We start from the raw sequence: 20,243 nt of genomic DNA, 5'->3' as shown, positions 1-20,243 counted from the left end.
GAGAGAGAGAGGAGAGTGGGACAGGGGGAGAACCTATTTAAGAAAATCTGTTGAAGCCTACACATTGCACGTAACTATGTTTGTTTATGTTGCAGCTGTTGTTGTTATTGTTATTGTTGTTGTAGTTGTTGGTTCACTCATACAACACATCACATATTTTACAGTTTAATAATACTTTCTTACACATAATTTTGTTATTAGTGAATTTATATATTCAGTTTGTTGCTATTGCTGCTGTATGGTTGTTGTTATTGTTGTCTTCATCTTCTTCTTCTTCTTCTCTTTCTTGTTCCCCGTCAATGTGTTGTGGTTGCTGCTGCGGTTGTTGTTGTTGTGGTTTTAGCTGCTGCTAGTTGCTGCTGTTGCTCATGCTGATTGATTGATTGATTGTTTGACTCCTTAGGACAAAAACGGATTTGTAGCGGCTGCCTCAGGTTTTATCCACGGCATGTTGTTGTTTTGCTGCAAGAATTCAATTCGAATTATTAGTTTAAATAACTCTTCACACATTGAAATGCTAAATCAAGCAAAACTATCTACATGCAATTTTTGGCTAGCAGCTACGTTCGATTATATTAGTTGTGGTTAGTTAAGTGTAGTTTAGGTTTAGGATTTTGTTTTTTTGTTTCGCCAGCTAGTGGGCATTTTGTGGCTTTAGTTGCTAGTATTATTTGGATAGCAGAGCATGCACATTCGAAAAAAACATTTTACCCATTTGCATTGTATTTATGGCATATTATTGCATTATTGTTTGTGTTTTATTTAAGCGTCCAAGCCTCCATTGTTGGCTACAATTAGAAAATATTATGATCAACTGTGTTTATACTCATTTTTGTTTCTGTTTTTCTTCAGCAGTTTAGCAGCTGCTTGTTAACAATGACTACTTAAGTATTTTAGGCGTAATTCAGAGAGAAAGAGAGAGAGAGACAAAGCGTTAAGCAGGGAATGAAACTGTAGAGTTTTGGATATACAAATTAGATTATCATAAAAGTATATAGTATATTAATTGAATCTAGAATTATTATAAACCTTATAAAGATTATCTTAAACCAAAAATGATTTAAGTTTTTTGAAACTTTTTGTTATAGTATGGAATTTCAAAAGAAATCAATCTAGATTCTAGATATAAACAGATTTAAATCTTAGTTATAAGCATTGCAATTATTATCTATACCTTAAAATTCGAGGTAAGTAAACAGTTAGTTAATACAGTTTCATTCCCTGCGACGCAGTAAAGACATTCTCTAGCATTTGTTTAAGGAAATCATACAAAAAAGGAAATCAAAATAATATCAAAACAAAAACACATCTTAAATAAACAACAAACTAAATAAAACTCAAGCAAAGCAACAACAAATCGCAAATCTGTTTCTGTTTCTGTTTCTGGCAATATCAAGTAGCAGCAATAAGGACAACTGCAGAACGACGAGCAACAGGATTAGGGCAACAAATCTCCGAGCAACTCACTTCCAATTTGCAATAGGTGCCGCCCATGGCTGGGTTCGGGTTGCCATAGATGCCGCTAGGGGGCGCCACGTTGCTGCTGTCATAGCCCAAAGGTGAAATGCTCACGCCCGGCGTATCGGCCAATGATTCGGATAGGGCGCTGCTATAGCTATGTGTAAAGGGCGAATAGCCGGGAGTATTGTAATTGCTGCTGCCATATTGCACCGAGGGCGATGGGGCCGAGGGGCTGTGGTAATATGAATGCGGCTGCGTTGGCGATTCACCCAATATATCCATGTTGCGTATGTTGTCAATGCCGGGACTAGTGTAGCCATAGCTATGATTATAGAAATTGTTGTTGCCGCTCTGTGGATTGTTATTGTTGCTGATGTTGTTGTTGTTGCTATTGTAGAACTGCTGCTGTGGACGGGACAGGGTAGGGGGTTTATTGAAAGCGCCTAGCAGCTGAAAGTCATCCACTAGCTGCAGGCTAGTTGGACGCATCGGCTTTAGAGTATCGGGCTATGATTCGATTCGATTCGATTTGGATTTGAATTGTTGCATGCAACAGTTGCTCAAAATGTCAAAGCAAAGTAAATATACATTTAAGAGGAAACAAAATGCAATGAAGAGAAAGAGAGGTAGTAGAAAGGTAAAGTAAAAGAATCACCCAAAAAAAAATGATTAGACTAATCGCAGAAAGAATCTTAGACAATATTTTGATATATGACAACCACATAAACCTAGCGCACACTCACCTGAGAAGCTGCACTGACGCCACCGGTAACCGGCGCCCACGGATCCTGATTCATATTGACGGGAAAGGGCGGCTGTTGTTTCAATTGATTGATGGACGGCACCTGATTCGATTAACAACAACGCTAATTAGATTCAAGTCTCTAGAGAATTTCTAATCATATTTACGGCTGGCTGTTGCTGCTGGAATAGATTCGTTTTGGGTGGCATCACATTGTCCGCGAATGGATTGTAGGCGGGCGCCAGTCCTGACTGTGTCTGTGGCGTATTTGGCTTAATTAGATTATCCAAATTAACCAGCGCTGAATTTTCGCCAAGGAATGCAAGCGGATCACGATAGGGCTTCTTTGTGGTGGCACCTGTTGATGGGTGCACTGAGCCGCTGTTGTTGCCATAGTTCGACGAAAGCGGATCCATGTCGTCCAGCAGCGAAGCTGTCGAGCAATCGAAACTGGTTAGCTAATTGAGTTTATCAAGGATTGGGTGAACATACCATTGTTGTTATTGGAGGCATTAGAATTGTTATGTTCGGCACTTTTATTGCGATTGGTTATCAAATCGAACTCATCAAAGTCGGGTGATTGTTTCTGCAAGACAAGAATTGAGAGATTAACTTAAAGCGTTTATCGCTGCTGGTCAGATGCTTACCTTAATGGCGCCTGTCTGCATTGCCTTCCAGGGATCGTCCAAGTTAGATGCACTTGGTTGCGCTGCTGTCCAGGGATCTGCTGAAGCAGCTGGCGCTGCAGCTGCTGCCGGCTGTGATTCGCTAAGCCAAGGATCCGCAGAGCCACCATTGCTGGCCGCGTGTGTTGTAGGTGGAGCAGCAGCCAATCCGGGGCTGACTGCTGTTTTGGTCAGCCACGCGTCCGCAGGCGCTGGCGCTGCGATGCGACCATTTTGATTGGCATTGCCGTTCGTTTGTAGCCAACCCTCGTTGGAGGAGCCCGATGCCACAGATGGTGACTGTGTGCGCAGGCCCCAGGCATCGCCAGGTCCGCCCAATGCCTGAGGTGGCGCCTGTGCACCAGCTCCCAGCGGCACACCTGCACTCATAATGGTGCGTGGCGCAGCCGCAGGATGCCATGGATCGACGTGGGGCGAGGCGGCAGCGCCTGACCAAGGATCTGACAGTTGACTAGCTGCACGGTTCGGAGGCGCAGCCCAGGGATCCACAACAGCTGCAGCGCCGCCAGCAGCGCCCAATGGTGGACTCGAAATGCTTGTCGCGCCCAGCGAGATGTCCAGCAAATCTAGCAAATGACTCTGTTGTTGCTCCTCCTTCTTAGGCGCCGATATGGGTCGTCCACTAGAATCTCTGTTGTAGTAGGAATAATATTAATAAATAATTTATAAAATTTATTCAATTACACTTACTTGAAGTCCTGTTCACTCTGGCTCAGCGCTAACTGCAGACGCACATCGTCGCTTCGCCGCTTGGCCTCCTCCTGCTCGGCTTCCTCCCGCGACATGGCCATCGCCAGCTGCAACTGCAGCTCCTCCTCGCCAGCTGTCTGCGGACGCACCATTTCCAGCTCGGAGGCATTTTTGGGCGGCTCCTCCTGCCAACCCGGCGGCATGTCACGCTGTGAGGGTCCATCAATGTAGCCATCGCTGCCAAAGCCACTCGGATGCAGAGCGAAGCGTTCCTTGGCCTTCAACGCCTTCACACGCTCGTTCTTGAGCCTCTCATCGTCCTTGAGCAGATTAACCAGCTGTTTGGCCTTTTCGCGCACATGCGTACCCTGATCCTTGCCCTCCTCATAGTAGACAAACTCGCGCAACGTCTGTATGGCAAATATATTCTCCTTGCACTGCTGGGCAACCTTCTCCGTGCCCGTCTTAATCAGATACTCGAGCAGTATGAGCGCCTTGTAGACGTGGCGCCAATTCTTGCCATGATCATTCAAACGTTTCCATATCATTTGCATTATCTCCGAGAAGGCAACCACATTGTACGTCAAGTCGGCTATCTCGGCCATAATCGTGGCCGATGGCCCCCATGGATCATTGGAAGTTGCCTCGCGTACCTTGACCTGACAACCAGAGAAAGAGATGTGTGAGTGATTTGGATATGGCTAAAGATATTTCAATTCAACTTACCTGTGCATCGGAATAGTTGTGCGCGAGATTTTTGATGTTTCTGCGTAGCCCGGCGACATTGACCTGCATATCGTCTTTTTGTTTTCTCACTGTGTGACGAAAGGAGTGAAGAGGCGTATTAACATGGCTAGAACTGAATACAATTCTCTGCGTCTACAGTTTATGTTTGTACTAATACTCTAGATCTGCTAAACCTTTCTCACGAAATTTCGCTTTCAAATCAAATTTATGTTTTGCTCGAATTTTGTATCTATACATTTAAATGCTACCAAAAACAAAATGAATTCTGTCTTGAAATGACTGTCACATTACAATACACATATGTATATATGTATTTAATTTATATGAATATACAATCAATACAAACAGAAAAACACAACAAATTTCAAATATATCGCACAGGGGCGCATCCGATCTTTGACACTGTAACTTTTTTTTTATAAACTTTTACATATAAAATAATCTGAGGTGGGCGTGTATCTATGTGTGTATGCCTGTGTGTGTGTGTTTTGTCCAAAAACTCAAAAACAAATGCGTGTGGTTTATACATTTTCAGAAAAAACAATACAAATTCTTAGCTACTGTTCAACTAAAAGCTCTGTTTAAAGGTTCTAATTTAATCGGCTTTAAGATTCAGTCAACTGTTATACCCATGTTCACATTCATAGTGTCATGTATCAAATATAAATGTTAATAATATGTATATCAAAAAATCATAGGCGGTGTATTTTAAGTAAAAGTTTATGCAAAGAAAACATTAAGACTTACTTTTCGGTTTGTTTTTGTTTTTTGTTTCTTTGCGATTGACTTATACAAGTAGATTTATTGTTTGCTTTTGCTTTTTTGCTTTCTCTATATGCTCTATATATAGGAGGTGTTTTTTAATTGCTTGAATTTTTCTTTAGCTTTTTTGTTTTGCTGTTATAAGTGCTCCAAAGCAAGCTAAGTATGAGATACAAGATAATACAATCAAAATACATAGTATAAGAGTACATAGAGATATATGTATAAATATTTGTAAGTATATAGAGAATTAGAAGTGTTGTGAAGTATTAGGGCACATTAAAACAATAAGTGCAACGAAATTATATAACTTTAAAGAAAACATAAGAAAATGAAACTAAATAGCGCTCGCGGTGCAGGTCCAAGTTCAAGTCTAGAATAGACCCACAACAACCTAAACACGCCGGAGGTACTTGTAATTCAATTTACATAAAATAATAGTTTAAATAAACAAACTAGTAAAAACTAATAAAAATCTCTGAACAAAGTCGAGAATAAAATGCTCTTTGCAAACAACGTAGACAGACAAAAGCTGAGTGTTGTATATGTTAATTGTATAAGAGAAATTATAAGACTGGTGTGCTAATTACACGCTGTAGATCTTGGCAATATACCCTTTCCTGTCCGCTCTATTCAAAATCACAGAAGCCACAAAAATGCAGCAAACAGACGACGAGAATGGGAAAGGGTATTTGCTATAAATAGCAAAAGTTTGGAATAAGCAAAATTGCAGCTAAGCTGCATTATACAAAACAAAATGAGAACTAACTATAACTGTAGGTATTTTATCACTGACAGAAAATCGAACAAACCGAAGACAGCAGAAGGAAGGTGTCTATGCTGCCTGACCTTCGACTGCTAATCAATGGGTAGAGGAATTAAACAACGAAAAACACACACTAATTTCGCATGTGCTAATGCAATTAAATACAATTTCTTTTAATGGTTTGTAAACAAACTTTTAGCGAATGTTTTTGCACATAAACAACACAAGTTAATACACAATTCACGTCAGAGATCTAGGAGATTTTACGACGTTGCCTAATTTAAAGCTGATAAGATATCAGCGCGCAATAAGAGTTTATTCTGCTTGCTGTCACTCAAAGCCAGAGGCAGAAGCAGAGCCAGAGGAAGGTAGACAATTAGCACACAGATATTTCGACATCACGAGAATCGAGAACGAGTTGGAATGCGTAGTTGCCGTTAAAGTGTGAGTGAGTAACGCACTTGACACATATTGGAGCCGGCTTCAAAAGAAACTTCGTGCAGATTTCGAACTCGAAAAGAGCACAAGAGTTCGAAACTAGTCGAACGAGTCTACCTATGTATGTGTATATGTTGTGCATCTGTAAGTGTGTGTGTGTGAGTAAGTTTTTGTGAATGCTGCGGGATTCATTGACCGCTGCTCAGTTGTAATAATGGACCGTGCGTGCAGATCAGTGAGAGAAAGAGAGAGATAGACTGAGAGAGTAGTTGAAATGCGGACCGGTGGCTAGCGGTTTGTTTATTTTGGTTTGTTTCCTCTCGCTCTCTGCTCGCTGCAGCAGAAATAGTAGCATAAAGCAACACGAATAATTTAATTAAATGTCGCACAAGAAACAAATAAAATACGAAACAAGCAAATTTAGTCAAATGAATTGAGGAAGTGAGGGGGAGGTGCATTGGCCTGAACTTGAGCAAACGAATGCCAGACACCAACAGGCCATTAGCGCAAAAGAGAAAGGGAACACGGCGAATTTGTGGGGTGGTTGTTACGACGCGAACTTTCTTTGTTGTGACGCTTTAATTTTGCACTTGACTTTTGCAGTGACGACGACGACGAAAATATATTAGGGCGTGTGTGTGTTGGTATGGGTGTGCATGTGTGCGTGTAGATATAAACTGAACAGCTTGCGACCAGAGAAGCCTTGAATTTAACGTCAAGTTCAATGAACGGCTGGCTAAAAAACAATTCGCACAACGGAAGCGCAGCAGCAGCAGCGGGCGAGAGCTTTGCCGAGATCGAGATCACAAGCGAGACTGAGCAGGCGAATGAGTGCGTGATGCGAATTGATACGAATGTTATTCAAATGGCAACCAACAAGCAACAACAAGCACACTCGAGCACACACATTAGAGAAAATATTCCGTGCTCTTTGTGTGTTGTTGTCTAATGCCATTATGAACCCCTTTGTTTGCGGCTTGTCCGTTTTATCGTTTAGCGCAACGTTGCGAATGTGTGGAATCGATAATGGGGGTATGTGTAGTCGAAGGTCAGTCAGCATTTGCATAGCGTAGCCCACTGTGCAGGTCTCTGATCTTACACTCTCTCTCTCTGCCTCTCCGACTCTCTTTCTCTCATTACTAATGTTGCATTTGGTGCATACGGGCGTTCAATGTGGGGCGTATGCCTTGCATTTGTGTGTGAGTGTGTGCCTAAGTGCGTGTGTGTGTGTATGTGTGAGTAGCTCTGTGATAACAAATCGAAAACGAAAATAAAGATTAGATTTCATAGCTACATATTTGTGTGAATTTGTATATTTATATTTATAGTTGGTATGCAACGACAACTGATATAGAAAGACACCTTCATTCATTAGTCACTTCTATTGCGGCGAAATGGGCAACATAAACCAGTTCCAGCTATGACTAAGCGGCGAGGCGGCGGCGAAACGAGCCGGCGAAAATACACAGTAACAACTGTTATCAACAAAATAAACATACTATATAAATGAAAAAAAATAAATCAGAACTACAACTACGAAAACTATTAAGAAGCGCGCACAGTTATTATTATTTCCTTAGTGCACAACGAAAATAACAACTTCCGTTAAGTGAGGCACACATTTGTGACGTACATACACGTATACACATACATGTACACATATGTACAATATGCTTGCCTTGTTTACAGTATTTGCTGCCAATAATAAAATATATATAAAAAAAAAAATTAACAAAATACAAACACAAAGAAGCAAACTAAAGAGAAATGCTCGCCCCAAACGCTGCCCACGTCCGCTTACCTGCTGCAATACTTCTTCTCTCCGCTCTGTGCGTTGCGTTTGCTGCAGTTAGCTAGTCCGTGTTTGTTTCTGTGTGTGTACGTGGATGTGTGTGCGTGTATCTGTGTAGGTGTGTGTATATAGTTTATAGTGTTTCTATATATCTGTATATGTGTATGTGTCTGTGTGTGGGGCTCCAAGAAACAACGACAACTACTCCTCCCAGCTAGGTTGATATATTTTTACGACTTTCTTTTTGTATGCCCGACACAGTCACAAGACGATGACAACAGACGGCGACGTCAACAAAATTGCAATGGAAACCAATTATATGCAGTTGTAGTGTACGCGTTATTTACACAATTCTTTCTTTGCACAAAACACAATTGTTAGCCAAATATTATATGAAACAGAGCAATGGATTTTCTTGTTTTGTATGGCTTTTGCGATTGCTTTCTTTTTCTGCTGCTGTTTTGCTCCGTCTCCTATCGCTGACGATGGTATAACTAGAGAAAAGAAGTTATGCGATATATCGATATAATAGTGGAGATTGAACTGCGTCAGAATAGCTATCGATAGCTCAATGCGACTGTCGATTAAAAAAGCTAAAACTGAAATTAGAAGAGAAACAATTGAGAATTGAAAAAATATAAGCTATTATTTTTGTTATATTTGATTCTTATAATTGTATTAAATTAAATTAATATTATTTAGCTGAAGCAGCTAATGCAAGTCATGGTCATAAATATCGATAGGTATGTTAACTAACATTGTTGTGTTATTGAGAAGCCTCCACACAATGTTAGTGCGGAGTGATGTTAATTAACAGCAAATATTATTAATAGCTATCGAAAAGTTGCTTTATGGCGCGAGCATTTAAAAAATTTTATGTTCGACTTTGGCATGAATGCAATATTGAAACATTTAATTCTTTTTCTTTACGACTTTATTTAGAATACCATTTTCATTTTCGTTTATATAATTACGCGCTACAAACTAAATTCATTTGTTAACCAACTGATAACAATATATAGTTTCATTCTGTGTTTTTATGTGCGTTGCTACTGCTGTGTGTGTGTGTGAGTGTATGTGTTTTGTTCGTTTTCCTTCTGTTTTAACGTTAACTTTTTTCTTATTTATTTTATTTTTATTTTTTTGTTCCTCTTTTTTTTCTGTATGTGTTTTTATTGTTTAACTCTAAGTACCTACTTGTAAAACTTTTCAACGTATGTATATGGTGTATACAGTTATTTAAATATTTATATTCTCTCTTCTCCTGCTTTCCTACTGGCCAGACAAGCTGCACCCACCCCCAAATTATAACTTATAACTTAAAGCCGGTCCAAAGTTTCGTTCGTCCGTACGTCTGTTCGGGTCCGGATCCGCCTGAAAATATTTTGCTGATTCTCTTTTTTTTTTTTTTTTGTGAACTTTTTCTTTGCTTTGACATTATTTGTTCGATTCGATTTCGCGTTTAAACTTAGATTAACTTAAGACATACAATCCAAAAAAGTTTCGTTGCTTGCCACGCCCCCCAAAAAAGCACGCTACTCCCACTCGCCTACGCCTGCCAGCGCCTTTACAGTTAAATAAATCTTGTGATGTGTATGTGTGTGTGTGTGTTTTTTTAGTTTTAGTTATTTTTTTCTCTGCTTCTTCTTCTCCCCATAGCGACTCTTCACTGCTCCGGCGGCTCTTCGGGTATTTGGAGATTCTGTGCCGCATGCTCCACATCACCGAGCAGCACCGACGGATACTCCTCGTGCACCGAATTGGACTGCGAGTCGGCGTCCTCGTCGAGCAGATTCGATTTGCTCGCTGGCACCGGCGTGGGCACCAACACCACATTCGGTATATACTCGACCGTCTCATACTCTGTCTTGGCCACCGTATCGGCCTCGGCCTGCTCGACCGGATTGGGCTTCGGCTCTGGCGGCAGCTCGACAGCCTCGTCTGTGGCATTCATCTGCGATGGCTTCATCTGATTGGGTTCCTCGATGTCCAGGACCACGGGCAGCGTATCATTCGGTTGCGGCGTTGTGGTGCTGGTGGTTGTGGTGGTCGGCGCTGTGGTGGTTACCATATCCATCGGATTGGCCGGAGTGGGTGTCGTTGCTGCACCAACTGTGGGTGGATTCGTTGTCGTTGTTGTTGTTGTTGTCGAAGTTGTTGACGATGTTGTTGTTGTTGTTGGGTTAGTTGTATTCGCTTCCCCGAGCACTGGCGGCGGCGTGGTTGCGGCTGCGGCCAGCAGCAATGTGGGTGCCACTGCCGGCGGTGCAGCTATAATAACCGGATTGATCAGCGGCTGTCCGAGTGTCGCAATTATCGGCGGCAACAGCTCGTCGTTGTTCTTGATCAAGATGGGCGACGGCACCAGCATCTGGACCAGCGGCTTCGCATCCTCAGCATCGACAATCTTCAGCTTGGTCACCAGCAGCGGCAAATCGTAATTGTAGAGCATCGGCAGCACCGTGCACACCTCCTGATCATTCTCGAAGCACTGCGATCGGCCACGTATGCGCGCATCCTGCGCGATCATCAGACGGCACAGCTCGTTCAGGCGCACATCACACATGATGGGATTGTCTAAGGGAGAGCATGTAGATATAATGTGAGAACTAGTATTATATCTTATTTTTAGCCTGAGAATTGATTCGATTTATAGGCAGAAAGAAAAGATTGATTTACCGATAGCTGGACTAAAATTATGATAAATTGAGAGAGATATTCATGTTCTTTTTCTTTTTTTCATAGTTTTTCCTGTCTCTTTTTCTCAGAGTCCCCCTCAATATTTATTCCTTTTCATTCTTGACCTTTATTAACTTCTATTTCTACGGGTTTTCTTCCTCTCCCTTTCTACCTATCTCTCCCTCTCCCTCTATTCACTCACCATCTAAAAACATCTCCAGTTTGCCAGGAACATTGTGATTCTTGCAGCGCGTGTTGGTGACGAGTTCACTAGATATGCTCGAGATTTGATTGTTGGTCAGGTTGACCTGGCAGAGCATGGGCAGGCCGTAAAAGTCGTGCTCCAGCTTCGTGATGTTGTTATAAGCCACCTTCAGGATCTTTAAACTGGGCAGCAGAGTCTGCAAAAAGTAGAAGAGAAGTTAAGCATAATCTTATCATCAATGAATCCATCAAATGCTTACCGTTTCCAGCTGCTTCAGTTCGACCAATTGATTGGCGGTCAAGTCGAGTATTTCCAGTCGATTCATGCCATTCAAGTCTCCCGGTTGTAGATATTCGATACGATTCTCTGGCAGGCTAAGGATGCGCAGATGACTAAGGCCCGCCAACGCCGAGTCCAGAGTAACAATTTGATTGTGATCCAGGCGAAGATCGATGAGAGCCAGCTCGGGGCTGTGCTTGTGGGCGGGCAGCAGACGCTGAATGCGATTATAGGACAGATCCAGCACCCTCAGGGAGCGCATGCCATGCAGCTCCTCCATGGAGAACTCCTCAATGTCGTTGAACGAGAAGTTGCCCCGCGTCAGCTTTACCATCGGATGCAGCGAGAAGTTCAGCGAGCGAATATGATTGCAGGCCAGATTCAGGGTGTCCAGCTGGCGGCAGGACTGGAACTCATCCTGGGCCAAGTACTCCAGCTCATTGTTATTCGCGAGCAGCTCGGTCAAATGCTGGGCATTCCTCAGCACCCGGTCGAACGATCGCAAGCGATTGAAATGCAAATGAATGATCTCCAGGTCGTCCATGGTGGCCATATTAGCGGGCAGATGCTCCAGTCGATTATTGTGGGCCATGAGGAGACGCAGCTTACTTCCATCCGGCAGCTCCTTATCGAGGTCACTGATATTGTTCGCATTGATAAACAGTGAATGAAGATTGGTTAATTCGGCCAGCGATCCATTTAGCGATTCCAATTGATTTCGACCCAAATGCAGGATGAGCAAGCTGAGCGGAAAGGCGCCACGATCCAGTCGAGTTATATTATTGCTGGGCAATATCAAATTCGTGATCTTCTGTATGCCTTTCAGATCGTCCTGCTGCACGACTCGTATGTTGCAGCGGCTGATGTCGAAGGTCTGCAGCAGCGGCATGTGATTCAAGACGTGCTTCGGAATCTCGTCGAGTTCGTTGTCGGCGACGCTTAAGTAGGTGACATTCGATAACCCGCGAAATGGCAGCTCTGGCAGCGATCTATAAATAGCCACAAGCAGCACAAAAAATAGAATATATACGTTAATGCCATTTCAATATGCGAAATTGTTAGAATAACAACGTAGCAGACCTACTTTAGCCATTGGGCGCAATCACAAAATTGAATTATCTTTTAAAGCTGATCTTGAGTTGGAAGCGGGGAGTATTCGCTTTGCTAGCAGAAGTATACCTGCAGCGTATAATACTTGAACAGCAGCAAGGAACAATTTTAGTGGAGGAAGAACTTTGGATATTAAAAGTCTTTTAATTCCTATACTGCATACTTTTTGGCGCACATGTGCGAGTGACACGAGCTGAAAACGTGACATAGATCTGTATCTATAAAACTGTATGTATGTTTCTGTATCTATGTAGCTGTATCTATGTATCTGTATCTATGTATCTGTATCCATGTATCTGTATCTATGTATCTGTATCTGTGTATCTGTATCTATGTATCTGTATCTATGTATGTATATCTATGTATCTGTATCTATGTATCTGTATCTATGTATCTGTATCTATGTATCTGTATCAATAAATCTATATCTATGTATCTGTATCTATAAATTTGTATCTATGTATCTGTATCTATGTATCTGTATCCATGTATCTGTACCCATGTATCTATATATCTGTATCTATGTATCTGTATCTATGTATCTGTATCTATGTATCTGTATCTATGTATCTGTATCTGTGTATCTGTATCTCTGTATCTGTATCTATGTATCTGTATCTGTATCTATGTATCTGTATCTATGTATCTGTATCTATGTATCTGTATCTATGTATCTGTATCTGTGTATCTGTATCTATGTATCTGTATCTATGTATGTATATCTATGTATCTGTATCTATGTATCTGTATCTATGTATCTGTATCTATGTATCTGTATCTATGTATCTGTATCTGTATCTGTATCTGTATCTGTATCTGTATCTGTATCTGTATCTGTATCTGTATCTGTATCTGTATCTGTATCTGTATCTGTATCTGTATCTGTATCTGTATCTGTATCTGTATCTGTATCTGTATCTGTATCTGTATCTGTATCTGTATCTGTATCTGTATCTGTATCTGTATCTGTATCTGTATCTGTATCTGTATCTGTATCTGTATCTGTATCTATGTATCTGTATCTATGTATCTGTATCTGTATCTATGTATCTGTATCTATGTATCTGTATCTATGTATCTGTATCTATGTATCTGTATCTATGTATCTGTATCTGTATCTATATCTGTATCTGTATCTGTATCTGTATCTGTATCTGTATCTGTATCTGTATCTGCATCTGTATCTGTATCTGTATCTATATCTCTATCTGTATCTATGTATCCTCACATATATCTAATTTAATGGATTAATGTGTATCTTCTGCTGCACCCGCAATTTATTCTCTTCATATTTCGCTGAGACAGCTTATCAAAGAGCCTAAACTCGATATATCATATGAATACCTGTAGCTGAATGCGTGTCTACCAACCTCCCTGCCCCATCTGCCCCGCTTTCTATGCGTGTTTGTATATCTTTATCGATGACTGCAGGCGGCTATTAAGTTGTCGCCGTCGGGGCGCCAAATGGTCGCATTATTCATGATGGGAACTGGGCTGGGAACTGGCTGCTGCTGCGGCTACTGTTGCTGCTGCCACTTCTAGCTGACTATCTGGATGGCGTGCAAATTGCTTGATGGCAGCCAGTGGACATCCTTGGCGCCGTTATTGGCAGCAGCCAAAGAGCCTGCCACTGATTGGCAGGCATCTATTTTTAGATCTCGAGACACTCGATCTTGATTGATTGCGAGCTCGCCTGTCCGGCAGTTGATTATGTAATGTGGAAAAAAAACGGGCAAGGATGACGATGATGATGATGATGATGATGCAGTCAGCCTAGCCTAGCCCAACCAGCCGACTGCAATAGATACGAGTATTGTATCTATAATGAGCAAAAGGCAGCGTTCGCTCGTTGAACTTGAGCGCGTATCAGGCAGATACATAAGCAGCTATATATCGAGTGAGATATATGTACATATGGTATGTATGCATGTATGTTTGTAGTATATATATACATATGTATATGGACAATTCCTTAACGTCAGTCATTTAATTGTCACACGACCTAAGCTGGCCTCTTGATCATTGATTGAACGTAATAATAAAATTCAATTGGGAACCCGCTCACTCGCTCTCTCTCTCTCTCTCTTTCTTTCTCTTTCTCTTTTACTCTTTGGCTATGGCCTGCTCGCTCTTTTGCACAAAACTGACCCCAAGCAGACAAAAAAAAAATATAATAATAATAACAATTACAAATAACAATAACAGAAACAACGGAACATTCCATTTCCAAGTATTCATTAGGCCTCTCTCCCTCTGATTGTTTTTCTCTTTCTCTCTCTCTTTTTCAGCTAAATAATAAACCAAGTTTAGTGTAAACTTTCTTGTTGATTGTTTACCTTCTTAAAGCAAAACATATTTATGTACATATATACTATATACATATACCATATATACACTCGATTCGAAGTAGTTGTTGCGTTATCACTGAAAACGTTTTGTTCTCGGAATATTCCATAATAAATTATGTAGCTATCGTACTCAACACTTTTTCGCACTTTTGTCAGGGCTGCAACTACTCCTCAACTGTATAATCAGAAGTATATATATGTGTGGAGAGATGTATTTATATGACTTCGCTAGACATTGCCATAACGCATGGCTCTTCAGCTCTTATCAGCCTGAGAAAAAAACAAAACAAATCAAAACAAAAGTGATCGATGCATCAATCGATCCAACCATCCAAGCTCAGCACATTTCACTCTCTCAGAGGCAGAATCTTCTCTCTTCTATAGTTTCATATTCTCTAATTTCATTAGAAACCCCCCAAAAGAAACAGAACAGAAATTGTTGACAACATTTTTCAACAATTTGATCAGTGGAGGATCGTTAAAGCGATCGTTAAAATCACATTATCTATCATGTTGGCGCCAGTCATAAACTTATGACGAGCCCAAGTCCATTAAAACAGCTGCTCTTATCACAGCCAAATAGAATTGTATATCTGTAACTTAGTGTGTATACGTATATATAATATGATTCCATATGTTTTTTTAGAGGGCTCTGGGTAAAGGTCTAAGACAGGAAAATAATCTGAATATTAGAATTTTGACTCAATTTTGAGCAATTGCTTAAGGCCGGTGAGATTTCCAATTGATGATATATAGAAATAATTAATAATGGAAATATAATAAGTGAATATGTGATATTATATATTATTATATAGAAATATGAAGAAATATAAATATGGGATATATGTATCTATATAAGATTAAAGAAATATACATATGAATATTGCTAGATTTAAGCTTTCTATTTGTGTTGCAATTTACTTTAAAAAATATGAAGTTTCAGTTTCAAGGAGCTAAAAATGTTTTTATCTACAAACATTTAGAAGTGAAGAATGAGTAAAATAGGTTCAAAGAATTTTTAATTTAAATATAATTCTAGTTTTAGCAGAATCGAATCTTAGGACTTCATTTATGAATACATTTAGTGAGACATTACAGAAAATACTAAAGAAATATCCAAAGTAAATTTAAAGTTGGAATTATAGAATTTTCGAAATTTAATAAGACTTTCAACAAATTTAGTAAATGGTAATATGTTCCTATATAAACACAACCAGTTCGCACCTATCACAGCACCCCTCTTGCAACCCTGGGTTAGGCACGTCAATTTTAAAAGATTTCAAACGGATTTCGTTGACCACGCGAATCACAGCGGATTGCCACGCGTTGCTCAAGCGATTCTGAAGCATATCACACACACACACACACACAGTAACACACAGGCACACTCACTTGCAGCACATTTGTTTTTCCTGGCTGTGTGATGTGTGGCCTGGCCTGGAATGATTTGGTCGGAGCGCGATATTAAGGCAATAGGTCAATTATATTAAATTGACATCAATGTAAAAAAAAAAGAAAGAAACTGAAAAAACACTTTTCAGGCAGCACGCGCTGGAGACCCCATCGCATGGCATCGAACCGAATCGGCGTTGCATATGCGCTACACTGAGAGAAGTACTGGGAGGAGTTGAAGACAACTTTAATAAGGAAATAATTTAAGCATTAGTTTATTAAATATTTCTATGGAAATGTTGGCAATATTATAGATAAAAAAAATGAAAAATTTCTAATAAAAGAAATTTATTTTTAAGGCAGTTTTTTTCAGAATTTTCCATTTAGATTTTGATGTACAAATTTGTTATGTTTATTTTTATAAACTTAAAAAAGATTTTCCTGTTTAAAATCAATTTAAAAATTTCACTATAATAAAATTCACACTCATATTTTGATTTTTTCTAAACAAACCTAGTCGCATTTTCTTCAAGTGTACTTAATATGTATGTATTATATAGCACTGATTCGATTAGGTTCTAGTAATTAAATCATTTTTCAAGTTTTTTTTTTTTCTACATATAAATTGCAATTGATGGAAAGATGACGTTTGACAAATGATGCTGCCTGCTGATAAAGCAAAAGTCAGCCAATTGTATAACCCATCCAGAACTTGGCAGTTAATCGATTTCTATGCACAGAAGTGTACAGAAATTCTATATACTATATATATTGCACTGAATCGGTATGTTTATTTGATTGTTTTTAATTGAATTGGCAGCTCATTAGGCGCAGGAGTCAAATATCAATGAACCCCGCTTATGAAATAGGCCTGAATATAATATTACTTATATACATATACATTCTGATATGGTTATTTATATTTGCTATTAATACTGTTAATGTGTGTGTGTGTGTATGTGTGTTTTGTTTAAAATTGAAATTCATTCAGAGTCTTCGAGTGAGCGGAGAAAACGTGCAGCTCGCTCGTTCGCTTTCAAACCAGAATCGAATCCAATTGCAATTATCAGTTTTGCATACGCATTAAGTATACGTCGGATGTCTCTGGGGATTTACTATATATACCCGTGTATATATATATATATATGTATATATGTCTATCTGTGTGTATGAGTTTATATAGAAACAGAATTTGATAACGCCACTCGGTCGCAGCCATTCAAGTATCAACAATCGAAGCACGAAGCTAAACGTTTGTTTGGCTCGTCTAGTTGAGGATCTAATCTTGAGTCTTGAGTTTGAAACGCGTGTCGCAACCAGCTCGAAACTAGCCGTAATTTGTCTCAATTGCATAGATGTGGATATCCCAGAGTAGCTCGGCTAATTTCTAATTGAAAAATTAAATCATTTACTTCGGCCAGGTCGTAATTAGAACCCAGAACCAGGTCTACCCAATTGAGCCTCAATTGAAGTGCAGCTAATTATGCTTGCTTCAGTCCCCCAGATCTACATATACGCATATACCTATATCTGTCTATGATAGCTAGGAAATTGACCGCGAAACACGTGAAGCGCATTTTCTCATTATTATTACTTTTTTTCGTATATTTCTTCTACTTGTTTTTATTATGCTTAAGTACATTGGACTCGTATTTTCGTAGCTTTGTTGTTTTTCTTCTGGTGTTTTTTTTTGTTTTTTTTTGATTGGGTTTAAGGAACCTAAATTGATAGCCAGCCTACGGAAAATTCTGTACGCTGCTCAGATAGAAAGACACTGGCGACCTTGAAATTTAGCCGATAATTGAATTTCGTGGGGGGGGCTTCGAGTGAACGACAATTTTTTAGGGGTATACCCGGGCGGCGAGACTTGTCAATCGAACCGGTAGAAAATGGGAATTACCTAGAGTAATATATACTAATAAAGCAGTTTCTAATTTTTTCTTTGGAAGTGCTAACTTTTGGTGGTAACCTAGCTTTGATGGATTGATAGATTATGAGAGGTTTGAGAGCTACTTCTTATATTATCTTTATAGTTAGAAGAGCTAAGACCTAAGACCTTTAGACACATATCGGATGTCTGTAAAAGAAAGTATATAGAAAGTTTTATATACAGTTAAATATTCCGAACAGATAAATGCAAGATCTCAAGCTCAATCGGATGACTAGTATTAGGAAATCGAATCGATTCATCGTGAACCAGCGCTACAAATCGAGGCGCAGAGAAACTTATGCCAACTCCAGAATCCTAGGTCAAGCTATATATATAATAACAGTTAGCAGTCCCATTACTCTAAACTATAAATCTTAAAGCAGTTTAAATTTCTTCGATTCATATCTTAAAATACACAAAAGATCGTTTCTATAAACTATCACAAACCCAATTTGGTGCCTTAAGCTGTTCCAAAAAAAGTTTCTATACAGCCATACGGATATTCATTTGAGGAGAATTTTACGTACCTTAGGCCGTTCCACTGCATACGCAGCTTGTAGATGTTAAAGTTCATATCTCTGAACGATCTCATCTCCAGATCGTCCAGTTGCGAATGGGTTATTTTCAGATCGATGTTGACATCGGAGTTCAGCTTATTGGCCAGACTGTCGACGACAGCGTTGAAGGACTCGAGCTTCTCGCAGGCGAGCTCGACGTGATTGAAGGCTTTGCCCATTTCGCACGTGCACGGCGATATCTCCGGACGGGCCGAGCATTGCAGTGCTGCAAAATGGAATACGGCGTACATCACAGAAGCCATATTGTTGTTGTTGATTTGTCGTTTGTATTTGAGATTTTCAAACTTTTCCGATTTGGATTTTCGATTCACAGTTCACAGGATTTCTCTAGGCGTTTAGCGACTGAGCGAGCAGGCAGTCGAAATTGTTTTTGGTGGGAAAAAACTCTGTCTCTCTCACGTTTTGTTATACGGATGCGAACATATGTGCCGGAGTTTCCATACTTGGGATTCGGTTTTTCTTTTCCTTTCTTTTCTTTTCTTGTATCTATTTTACGTTCACTCGATTTTTCGATATGTTGTCGACTTTTGAGGACCGTTATTAGAACCGTTTTTCCCGTTCACTATGTGGCCGGCATCGAATTTCACGCGACAAAAAGTCAAAAACCAAAAACCAAAAAAAAAAAGCAGAAGAAACCCAGATGTGAGAGTTCTGTGTTTCAAATGTGGACTGCAATGCTCAATCGTTTGTTTGACCTCTTGACACGCACATCTATGTATTAATCTTCTATGAACAAAACAAAAAATAAAATAACACACACACGCACACACTTGCACACACACCCAAACACACTCTATATTGATTTCTCTCTCGCACTCTGTAACTGTGTGTGTATGTGTGTGTGGATGGATGGATGTCTATATATTTTATTTACTTTTTTTATATTTTTGATTTATATATTTTTTAAGCCGCGCGTATTGAGCGAGATTGTGAGTGTGAATCGTGGAGTCGATTTCTATATAGTATTATTATTATTATATATATGTGCTGTATATATATAAAATATATATATGTATTTGTATTCGTATATTATGTTGTTCTTTATAGCACTCAACGTATTTCTTTTTTCTTTTTTCTGGAGCCCGTTGCTCACGTCTATAGCCCAACACGGTCCGTTTGCGACTGGGAAAAATAATGGAAACGCTGAGGATCCGTTTGTTGGCTGCGTCGCTAGCAGCGGCGTTGACGGCGACGCGAGCAGCAGCAGCGACTGCGCATGCTGCTGCTGTTGCTGTCTTAGTTGTTGTTGTTGAGGTTGCTGCTGCTGTTGCTATTGTTGTTGTTGTTGTTGTTGCTGCCTTGAGAACTTTGAGCGCGTTTTTAAATGCAAAAGTTTTCTCTTTTGGCCACAAAGTATTGCAATTGCTGTTGCTGTTGTTGGTGTTGCTGCTTTTGCTATTGTTGTTGTTGTTGTTGTTGTTGTTGTTGTTGCTGCTGCTGCTGCTTCTGTTGCTGCCACTGACTGTTAAGCTATGTAATTGTTCAAGCAAATACTCAATTACATGTATTCCTGTCTCCTCAATCTCAATCTGAGAAGCTGGCGCCGTTGTCTGTTTTTGGTGCGTGATGTTTTTTCGTGTTGCCCCCTTTGAGCAGCACCAGCAGCAGCATCTGAGATGGGTGTTGCTGCCACATGTG

The 20,243-nt window shown here is 40.0% G+C and overlaps 2 protein-coding genes across 8 annotated transcripts; both read right to left on the bottom strand.

The window, feature by feature from the left end:
• Positions 1 to 331: 331 nt before the first annotated feature.
• Positions 332 to 8,566, bottom strand: LOC6581584 (epsin-1). 7 transcript variants are annotated; one of them, XM_015161920.3, is made up of 10 exons: positions 8,094 to 8,566; positions 5,074 to 5,247; positions 4,306 to 4,394; positions 3,580 to 4,238; positions 2,851 to 3,520; positions 2,696 to 2,789; positions 2,371 to 2,636; positions 2,205 to 2,306; positions 1,468 to 1,866; positions 332 to 462 (listed from the first exon to the last, which is right to left on the bottom strand). In XM_015161920.3, coding segments are annotated over exons 2-10 (2,343 nt in total). In that variant the 5' UTR covers positions 5,075 to 5,247; positions 8,094 to 8,566; the 3' UTR covers positions 332 to 399. The 7 variants fall into 7 exon arrangements, with proteins under 7 accessions (XP_015017406.1, XP_015017410.1, XP_043865551.1 ...); XM_015161924.3 differs by having other exon boundaries at positions 1,468 to 1,863; XM_044009616.1 differs by lacking the exon at positions 1,468 to 1,866 and adding an exon at positions 712 to 788 and having other exon boundaries at positions 8,094 to 8,565.
• A 693-nt stretch (positions 8,567 to 9,259) lies between these two features.
• LOC6581583 (insulin-like growth factor-binding protein complex acid labile subunit) lies at positions 9,260 to 19,412 on the bottom strand. The gene is made up of 4 exons (XM_002007274.4): positions 18,555 to 19,412; positions 11,228 to 12,236; positions 10,966 to 11,164; positions 9,260 to 10,661 (listed from the first exon to the last, which is right to left on the bottom strand). Exons 1-4 carry the CDS (start codon positions 18,845 to 18,847, stop codon positions 9,751 to 9,753), a joined length of 2,412 nt encoding a protein of 803 aa, XP_002007310.1. The 5' UTR covers positions 18,848 to 19,412; the 3' UTR covers positions 9,260 to 9,750.
• Positions 19,413 to 20,243: the final 831 nt, after the last annotated feature.

This window comes from Drosophila mojavensis, unplaced genomic scaffold, assembly GCF_018153725.1.
Source record: "Drosophila mojavensis isolate 15081-1352.22 unplaced genomic scaffold, ASM1815372v1 contig_74, whole genome shotgun sequence".
Taxonomy (NCBI): Eukaryota; Metazoa; Arthropoda; class Insecta; order Diptera; family Drosophilidae; genus Drosophila; species Drosophila mojavensis.
The sequence above is the reverse complement of the archived record's forward strand: the minus strand, read 5'-3'. Positions and strand labels throughout refer to the sequence as shown.